This window comes from Pagrus major, chromosome 15, assembly GCF_040436345.1.
Source record: "Pagrus major chromosome 15, Pma_NU_1.0".
NCBI lineage: Eukaryota > Metazoa > Chordata > Actinopteri > Spariformes > Sparidae > Pagrus > Pagrus major.
This window is the reverse complement of record NC_133229.1, coordinates 31,447,698-31,457,418: the sequence shown is the minus strand read 5'-3', so window position 1 is coordinate 31,457,418 and position 9,721 is coordinate 31,447,698. Positions and strand designations below refer to the sequence as shown.

At 49.8% G+C, this 9,721-nt stretch overlaps 1 protein-coding gene across 2 annotated transcripts in view; it reads right to left on the bottom strand.

Moving 5' to 3' along the window:
• Positions 1-554: 554 nt before the first annotated feature.
• Positions 555-9,721, bottom strand: part of ninl (ninein-like) — a 33,901-nt gene continuing 24,734 nt past the window's right edge. The window contains exons 15-31 of one of the 2 annotated variants that reach the window (XM_073482190.1): positions 9,425-9,493; positions 8,592-8,716; positions 7,872-7,952; positions 7,248-7,384; positions 6,785-6,922; positions 4,900-6,387; positions 4,145-4,249; positions 3,823-3,892; positions 3,577-3,744; positions 3,333-3,449; positions 3,138-3,251; positions 2,908-3,054; positions 2,642-2,791; positions 2,450-2,563; positions 2,157-2,366; positions 1,718-1,831; positions 555-1,629 (exon numbers count right to left, since the gene is read on the bottom strand). In XM_073482190.1, the coding sequence (XP_073338291.1) occupies positions 1,438-1,629; positions 1,718-1,831; positions 2,157-2,366; positions 2,450-2,563; positions 2,642-2,791; positions 2,908-3,054; positions 3,138-3,251; positions 3,333-3,449; positions 3,577-3,744; positions 3,823-3,892; positions 4,145-4,249; positions 4,900-6,387; positions 6,785-6,922; positions 7,248-7,384; positions 7,872-7,952; positions 8,592-8,716; positions 9,425-9,493 (3,539 nt within the window). In that variant the 3' untranslated portion in view covers positions 555-1,437. The remainder of the gene's footprint in view (positions 1,630-1,717; positions 1,832-2,156; positions 2,367-2,449; positions 2,564-2,641; positions 2,792-2,907; positions 3,055-3,137; positions 3,252-3,332; positions 3,450-3,576; positions 3,745-3,822; positions 3,893-4,144; positions 4,250-4,899; positions 6,388-6,784; positions 6,923-7,247; positions 7,385-7,871; positions 7,953-8,591; positions 8,717-9,424; positions 9,494-9,721) is intronic. The other variant, XM_073482191.1, reaches the window with a different exon arrangement.

Below are 9,721 nucleotides of genomic sequence, written 5' to 3'. Positions count from 1 at the left end.
TTACTGTTTCAGGTGGAGCAGAGTCTTTTATTTTATTCATAAAAGTTTTTCAAGATGTCAAATTTACAAATTTTGAATCGGTCCTGGACGGACGAGTTGCTCCGATCGGATCAGAAGAAGTCAAACTAACATTCAGGATAATCAGCCGACCACCAAACCTCCGCGTTCATCTACAGCAGCACAGTTTGACATTTACTGTTTTTTTCTTTTTAAAATCTAAATCTTAAAATTTACTGAAGCTGTCAAATAAATAAAGTTAAAACTATATTATTCCTCTCTGAGTAGAAAGTAGCCGTACCATCCTAAAATTGTGCTTAGGAACAGTAACTGAGTAAATATCTTTAGTTACTTTCTACTGCTGCCTTCAGGTTCTGTCATTAATCCAAGAAAGGAAAGTTTAGAGGTGAAACTGAAGACTGGAAAACTTTAATTTACTGTAAATACAGAAGGAACAAAGTGGTGAAAGTAACTAGTTACAACCTGCAGTTACTCAACATTGAGCTGCGGCTGTTTGTGGGTTCGACTCTTCAGAGACTTCACAACCAAACCCAGTGTTAAAAACAGATAATTTAATGTGGTTTTACATCATTATCATACATGGAGGTCAGAATACAATGATGACGTCGTCCACAGACAGGTGTGTGTGTGTGTGTGTGCGTGTGAGATTTGGTTTGTTGTACCTGAAACAGGAAATCAGAGTTGAGAGGAGGTCTCACTCTGAGGGGAAAACAGGGAACTGAACGTGTGATGAGCAGCAAAACTCTGACTTCACAGAAATACAAAAATAACAATAAAAATATATAAAACATAAAGTATCATAATTAATACCCTCATGGCTGAAATACTTCAGACTAGTGTGTGTGTGTGTGTGTGTGGAGGGGGGGGGGCAGGCTGGTTTTCCTTCATCTTTGTGAAGAAACTAAAGTTCAGTTTCTGTAAAGCAGCTTCAGTGAGGAGAACAGACTCACATTCACCTGGTGAACAGGTGTCGTTACAGGTGAGGCTGCTGATGACTCATCACACACTGACCCTGACACACCTTCACCTGTGATGAGTCAAACTGCACCTCAACGTCTCGCCTGGTTCCTGTTTTCCTCTGAAAACAGATCGTTTCTTACCACTGAAATAAAATTCATGATAATTTGAATGTAGGTTGGTGGAAATCCCGACATGATGCAGAGACGCCTGCTGGCACTGACGTTTGTCCCACGATCCATGAACACATCTTTACAACTGTACAATATAAATGATCACAATGAACTACAGAGGCCCCAGAGGCTCATATGGAATCTCTTTGGCTAACAGTTTCCCTCTGCTTCCAGTCTTTGTGCTAAGCTAAGCTAATGCTCTCTGTCCAGAAGCTGCTTTAGTGAAACAGACCTCAGACCAGCGGCCGTGTCACAGTTCTCTGAGGTGGTTGTTTTGTTCGGACAGCAGCTACGTGGCGAGCGACGCGTGGACGATCTCTTTCAGCAGTTTGTTGAGCGCGTTGACTTTCTCCTCCAACAGTGAGTTCTTCTTCTCTGCTTTTTTCTGCCGCTGCTCGGTGACCTGCAGCGCCTTCATCAGCTGAGAGTTCTCCACGTACAGATCCTTCACCAGCACGCTCGACTTTGTGTTCTTCGACAGCTGCAGGAGACACAAACACAACAACACATCACGCTATGGCCAGAAGTATGTGGACAGGCTGAGTGTCCAATCAGATGCTGTCTCTGACCTGGTCTTTGAGCTGCTGGACTTTCTCCTGCAGGACCATCCGGACTCCCTTCAGTTTGGTCTCCAGCTCCTCCATCCTCTGCTGCAGGGCCAACATCGCCTTCTCGTACTGATCCTGAACACCACACACACACACACACACACACACACACACACACACACACACACACACACACACACACACAAACTCAGTTACTGACATGTACGAGCTGACATCACCGGTTTAGATTAACATTTACGTTGCTGTTACGGCCTCTCTAAACACTGAAGACTCAGAGACTGAAGCTAAGTCTGTTTAGCATGAAGCTAAGTCTGTTTATGTCCGAGAAAGTTTAGCTCAGACTGATTAAAGTTAATTTAAGTCTGCTAGCGAACGTAACATTAGCATGTTGCTAACAGTCTCCTATGCTGACCCTGTGGCCTCTGACCTCTGTGTTTACCTGCTTCATGGTGATCTGGGAGCAGCTCTGCTGGGCCTGAAGCCTGAGCGTCTCCTCCAGCTGCTGACTCCTCCTCTGCTCCTCCACCAGTCGGGCCTGCAGCAGCTCCACCTGCTCCCTGCAGCCGTCACCTGCCCGCTCCTGCACCTCCTGCAGCTGCCTCACGTGCTGCGCCTGCACCAGACTGAGGGCGGCGTCGGCCTGCACCGCCTGCACACATCAACACATGTTCTGGATTTAGACTCTGGTCTCAGCGTTCAGTATCTGACTTGTTTCTTAGCTGTGGTCCTCACCTGGTCCTGAGCCTGCGTCCTCGCTGTCTCCAGCTCTGTCAGTTTGCTCTTCAGGTTCTGCTGCTCCTGGGTCAGTTTGTGGACCTCCAGACCCTGAACCTGCAGCTCCGTCAGCTGAAAACACCAACAGGTCATCACTCACATGAATCCTCTCTTATCTGGATCACATTCAGACCAGTCTGGATCTGGTACCTTGTGTTGGAGCTCCTGGTTCTGGACTCTCAGTCTGTGGGTCTCCTCCTGCAGAGTGATGGAGGTCTGCTCCTCCTGGTCCTCCAGAGCCTGATGGAGCTCCTCTTTCTCCCTCATCAGCTTCCTGACGTTGCTCTCCAACTCCTCCACCTGAAGATGAAGACAGGAGGCTGTGAATGTGACACTTTACAGACGGAGATGTTGTGTTCACAGGATTAGATTTGGAGAAACTCCACCACCTTCAGTTAGTTTTTGTCTGGACTGACCTTGTTCTGAGCGACCTGCAGCTTCCTCTGCAGGTCGCTCGCTTCCTGGGCGTGGCCAAGTTTCTCCTGATTGACGGCATGGAGCTGAGAGCGAAGCAGCTCGGCCTCTGACTCCAGAGAGAGCAGCGACTGTTGCAGCTTCTCCACCTGATGGAGACAAACATCACAGTGAGGAAACTGTCTGAGCTCGTGACTCTGTGGTTTTATTTTGGCGGGGTGTGAGTTCTGACCTTGTTGTTTCTGTCGTCAGCTTCTCTCAGCAGTTTGGATTTGTCTTCCTCCAACCACTGCAGCTTCAGAGTCACACTGCTGAGCTCCGCCTCCAGCTCTGACAGACGACCCACCTGAGGAAAATATAGATGAATAAATCTATCTGCTGTCAACGAGCCTCCTGGATTTATAAGAAGATGGCGCTGTGTTTGTACCTTCTCCTTGCAGCAGCTGAGCTCTCTCTCCAGTAACTGTCTCTCCTGCGTCCACGCCGCCTGCTGCTGCATCTTCTCTCTCTCCTGCTGCAGAGCTGCGTCCTGCAGCCGCCGCACCTGAAACACAACATCTCAGTCTGACCAGACAGAAGCCGCCATCTTTGATACATCCTGAGCCTCCGCAGACGTCGAAGAAGCTCAAAAGTAAAAGAAAAGAGTAAACAGTGATGTGCTGTTTGCTCACCGAAGCTCCGTCCTCCTCCTGCTCCTTGGAGACCGTCGCCAGGCGCTCCTGCAGCATCCGGACCGACTCCTGGTCTCCACGGAGACGGGCGCTCAGCTCGGCATTGTCGTTGCTGAGCTGCAGGTTCCTGCTGCTCAGATCCAGAACCTCCTCACGATATCTGGAGTTCTGGAGGAGAAGAAGAAGTTTAACAGTCTGTTCGGTGTCAGAGGTCAAAGGTCAGAGACTCAGCGTCTTGTTTCTCACCTCTTTATGAAGCCTCTCCTCTTCTTCTCTGCTCCGGTCGTGTTCTCTCTCCATCTCCTCCAGTTTCCTCCTGACAGAAGAAGAAGAAGCTGTTTGATTTCTGTTGGTTTCTGTTCTCGTGTACTGAGTTTTTAAGTCCATCAAGAACCAGAGCTGCTGTTAAATTATCCTTTTGTTCTGATGAAAGAAGAAGGTCAGAACTTATTTTGATAGATTTCATGAGACCTATCTTTTGTGTCTCAGCCTGTTCCACTTGCACTCATCCTCATTACATTTACATCAGAACCTTCAGAAGAAGTTCACAACCTGCTGTATGTCTCACCTCTTCTTGGCGACATCGTCCTCCAGGTTCTGGACTTCCTGCTGCAGGACGCTCAGTCGCTCCTGAAGAGCTCCGTTCTCTGATCGAACCTCCTCCAGCTGAGTCCTGCAGGACCGAACCATCACGGGTCAGAGACAAACCTCAAACAAATCTCCACAGCTTCAGTCAGCTGAGCGAAAATCGTTCTCATGTGAAATGTAGAATTAATGTGCTGATTTAAACGTGTAGATTTTTTTAATAACTGAATAATAAAGTGCTAAAGATCAGTCGGCTTTAAACATCTAACACACACAGATTTATGTTCCCATCATGAATCATCTCCTGAAGTCTAATCACTCCTGTCTATCACTGATCATTGATCACTGATTGGATCTCGGCTGTCTGACTGCACTTTACTTCTTTTATCTTCCTCTTGTTAAATTCAGTTTGTACAATAATGAAAACAAGAACTGAAGCGAACACAAAGACACAACATGATGACGGACGGATGACACACAAACATGGAGTCTGTCATGCGGTTGTCATTGGGTTAGAGATGAGGTGAAGAGTTAAATCAGACAGCCAATCAGACTTCAGTCAGCCTGCAGCAGTGCATTGTGGGCAACGGATCAGCGGTTCTACCTGTGGTGAGAACAGTCTCAGTCACATGATCGATGCAGTTAGTGATTCAGAGTTTAAAGCGCGGCGGCAGATGGAGGTTAGTCATCATTCGGACCAGGTTTCGGGTCTCTGAGTCGGTCTCATGCTCCACAAACCTGTGTGGACTAGCCGGGTCCATCACCTCCTCCAGCACCAGGACCAGCTTCTCCAGCTCCATCAGCTGCTGCGTCATCCTCCTCTTCTCCTGCTCAAAAAGCTCCTCAGCCGTCCTCAACCGGTTCTGGGAGTCCTGCAGGTTCTGCTGCAGCTGGAGGACCTGCTGTCGGACCAGGTCCAGCTCTGAGTACTTCTCCTCCAGCCGGTTGGTCAGCTGCTTAACCTCACTCTGATGTTTATCAGACAAGGCCTTCGCTTGACGTAGCACACCAGCACCGTCCGCCACCTCCCCCCGGAGCCGGTCGACCTCACTGGTCTTGGCGTTGAGCTGCCTCCTGAGGTCCAGGACCAGGTCTGCGGTGTCGTTGAGCTGGAGGCTGATCTCTCTCAGGTGGTCTCTGAGTGTGGAGATCTCCTCCTCCATCTCTACGATCTGGGTGGAGAGCTGGTCAGCCAGCCGGATGTAGCTCCGGTTCTCCTGGCTCAGACGACAGACCTCCTCCTTCTCCTCATCCAGACCGGCCTGGAGCTGTGAGGTCCTGGTCTGCTCCAGCTTCAGAGCCTCCTGCAGAGCCTCCTCAGCGCTCCTCCTCCGGTCCAGCTCCTCAGAGACTCCGTCCAGCTCCAGCTGCAGGGTGTCAACAGCCATGGCCTGGTCCTTCAGGTCCTGGATCAGCCTGTCTCGGTCCGTCCTCAGCAGGTCCAGCTCAGCAGTCAGTCTGGAGAGAGTCTCAGTTTTGGTCCTCATGGCGTCCTGTAGAGCCTCCAGCTCTGCCCTCAGGCCGGAGACCGTCTGCTCTCTGGCCCTCAGCTGCGCCTGCTGCTGGACGAAGGCGTTGGAGAGGCGGCTGCAGTTGTCGGCCACCACCTCCCGGTCCTGCAGGATGCAGTCGGAGGCAGCCCGGAGGTTCTCCAGCTCCTCCTTCAGTTGGTTCACCTGGACTAGGAGCTGCTCCTCCCTGGTCCTCACCTGCTGCAGCTCCTCCTCCACAGATCTCTTCTCTGCAGCGAGGCGTCTGTTTAAAACCTCGTGAGACTCCAGGAAGGAGATGCTCTCCTGCAGCTGAGTGCACGCCTCCTGCAGTCGGGCCTCCAGCTCAGAACATCGTCCACGAGAAGCTTTCAGGACGTCCTCTAACTGACCACAGCGCCCTCTGAACTCCTCTAAACTGGCCTCTGATTGGCTGATGTGCAGATGGGAGTTCTGTATGAGCTGCTGTAAACTGGAGACCTGCTCCTTCAACTGACGGACCTCCTCCTCCTGCTGCTCCTCCATCCTCTTCTTCTCTGAGCAGATCCTGGCCTGCTCCTCCCCGGCTCTCTCCTCACACAGCTGCTTCTCCTGCTCTGATTGGGCGAGCCGACTCTCCCAGAATCCTCTCTGCTCCTGCAGCCTCTGACGCTCCCAGTGGAGCTGGTGGAGGAGGCGGCGCTGACCCTCAGAGTGCTGCAGCTTCATCTGAGAGAGCTGCTGCTCTGACTCCTCCCTGATACACAGTGTTCACATGTAGACACTGACACACACCTGACACACACCTGACACACACCTGAACCATCCACCTGTGATGCTCTGATGTTTCTCATATTTCTTATGTAATAAAATTCATCTTAAAGCTGCAACCAGCTTTTTTTTGACTATTCCAGACCCGGAGTTTAACACGGTTACATCATCTATCAGAACAAGAAGTTCTTCCATCCTTCTCTCACGATACAAAACAAGTTTCATCTTTTCCTCTTGTTAAGTTACAGAAAAGATCAGACCTGTGTTTTAAAGACAAACGGTACCAATGAGCCCAGATTTGAAAAGCTAACAGCTATAACTTTATAAACTTCTCGGTAAACGCAGTCGACTGAACAGAGACACGCTGTGATGTCATCACCCACCTGACCAGCATCACTTCCTGGTCCATCTTCAGCTTGAGCTCGGCCTCCAGCTGGTCCTTCTCGGCGCTCAGTTTGTGGACCAGGTTACTGATCTCTCTGGCAAAGTTCTGCTCCAGCTCCGCCCGGTCCCGCTGCATCCTGGATGGACAAAATATCAGAAACACTCAGAAGCTACAGACTCTGATCTGAGATGAAGACGGTCGGAGGAAAGACGCTGTGATTCCTCACACCAACATCTGGACCTGTTCTACAGAATCTTCTTCTAAAGAGCGTTCATGAAGAAGTGAGCGGTCCAAACTCCTCAACAACAACATGAAGTGCAACTCTGCTGTTAGATTAGATTTGAAGAGCTTCCTGTCAGACGACATCCAGCCTGAGAGGCAAAACTCGGGGATGTTGTAAACTGAGTTATGATATTTATCTTCATATGTAATCAGTTACTCGGCCGCGTCGTCCTCCTCACCTGCGCTCCTGCTCGTTGCTCCACCCTCCTCCTCCTCCATGTTGGATCTGAGCCTGCAGTTTGTCCAGCGCCTCCTTCAGCTGCTTCACCTGCTGCTCCACCTGAGTCTTCTGCTCCTCCAGCTCACTGATCTCCAGCTGATGGACAGAACACGACCAAACACTCAGCTTTAAGGTTTTTTTTGGCCTTTCATGGCTTTATTCACGGCTGATGAGAGGAGAGATGACTCTGACAGCCTCTGTACATGTGACACACACAACAACTGAGCTGCTGAGACGCTTTGCAACCAGAAATCTTTAAATGTCACTGACAACAGTTATTTATCTGTTTCTGTCCAGTTTACATTCACCAGTGGAGGCAGAGGTACTCAGAGTCGTTACCTCAGTACAGATACATGTACAGACTGTTGTAAAGACAGATACATGTATCTGTACATATACAGAAACGTTTGTCTTTGAAAAAAACGTTTTTGCAGCAGATATCTGGGCTGGCTCAGCAGTTTTGTGTTTATATGTGCAGTATTTATTCTGCTCTCAGCAGCACTGGAGCTTCAGTGTCGGCCTGCTAGATAAAGAATCTACTGACGAGATGATTGTTCTCCACAGATCAGTCAGATATTTTTACCTTGAAGGCCTGAGAGATGTCTTTACGCTCAACCTCCATGCTCTGTCTCATCACCTCCAGACTGCGTTCATAGTAGTTCACCTGGAGGACGAGGAGGAGGAGGAGGAGGAGGAAGAGGAGGAAGAGGAGGAGGAGGGGGAGGAAGAGGAGGAAAAAGAGGAGAAGGAGGTTTAATAAGTAATGTGAAACGGTCCGCGTTGACTCACTCTGACTAGTGTGTGGCGTGGCATGTTGTGTCGTGTCGTGTCGTGACGTGGCGTGGCATTGTGTGGCGTGGCGTGGCATGTTGTGGCGTGGCATGTTGTGGCGTGTCGTGGCGTGGCATGTTGTGGCGTGTCGTGGCATGTTGTGGCGTGTCGTGGCGTGGCATGTTGTGTCGTGTCGTGACGTGGCGTGGCGTTGTGTGGCGTGGCGTGGCATGTTGTGGCGTGTCGTGGCGTGGCATGTTGTGGCGTGTCGTGGCGTGTCGTGGCGTTGTGTGACGTGGCGTGGCGTTGTGTGGCCTGGCGTGGCGTGGCATGTTGTGGCGTGTCGTGTCGTGTCGTGGCGTGGCGTGGCGTGACGTGACGTGACGTGACGTGACGTGACGTGACGTGGCGTGGCGTGGCGTGGCGTGACGTGGCGTGGCGTTGTGTGGCGTGGCGTGGCATGTTGTGTTGTGGCGTGGCGTGGCGTGGCGTGGCGTGGCGTGGCGTGGCGTGGCGTGGCGTGTTGTGTCACCTGTGTGTCGAGCTGGATGTGCAGCTGCTGCAGCTCCTGGTTGTGTTTCTGCTTCAGCTGCTCCAGAGCCAGTTCAGTCTGGATACTGACAGCAGGACCAGAACCGCTGTCCAACGAACACAGAGCTGAGACAGACAGGAGGACAGAGAAGAAGAAGAAGAACTACATGACTTCTGACCCAGTTTGGTTTCTGATCCACCTGTAGAAGGTTTCTGGACCTGTGTACCATCACTCTGATCGGTTGAACGTAAAGGTTCTTGTTGTAAAGACGGTTCAGTCGTTCTAAATGAAATAAGAGAAGGAATCTAAATATAATGGAGACAGCAGCTTTAAGAAAACACGATGAAACTGATCAATACAGACACTTTTCTACACGTCGTGCATGAAATATATGTAATAATAATAATAATAATAATAATAATAATGATGATGATGTGTCTCGTGTTGTTGTAACGTGACTGACGTGTCACATGTTGCTGTTTATTAACATGAAGACTGAAACAATAAATCTGACAGCTGATGAGATTTATCACATTATAACCTTTTCACAGCCACATTAATGCACATGATGAAATAAAGCAGAGTCGACATTAACACACGGAGAGGAAACTAAGAGAGCAGCTGCAGTTCCTCTGCTGTCCACCAGACGGTGCTGTGGCAGAAACTCTCACTATAGAAGTGAATGAAAAAAGCAGATGAGTTTAACTGTCAGGAGACACTGAGATTTCTCCTGGAGTCACAATCTGAGTTACGTTCTGATAAAGAACGACCCGTTTGTCTTGACTGACAGCTGTGTGTGTGTGTGTGTGTGTGTGTGTGTGTGTGTGTCTCACCAGTTTTATCCGCCGGCTGCAGCTTCTTCCTGACCCGAGGAGACGAGCTGCGCTTCATGTCCGACTCATCTGAGGGAAAAACAGACAAATACTGTAACACACACTAACACACACTATAACACACACTGTGAGGCAGACTCACACTGTTACTAAAACAACAACAACAACAACAACTATGATCAGAGATGTTCAGACAGAAAACAGAAAAACAAAGAGACTCACTGAGAGACATGATGAGACTGACAGAAACCTGCACACCTGGAAGTGTGTGTGTGTGTGTGTGTGTGTGTGTGTGTG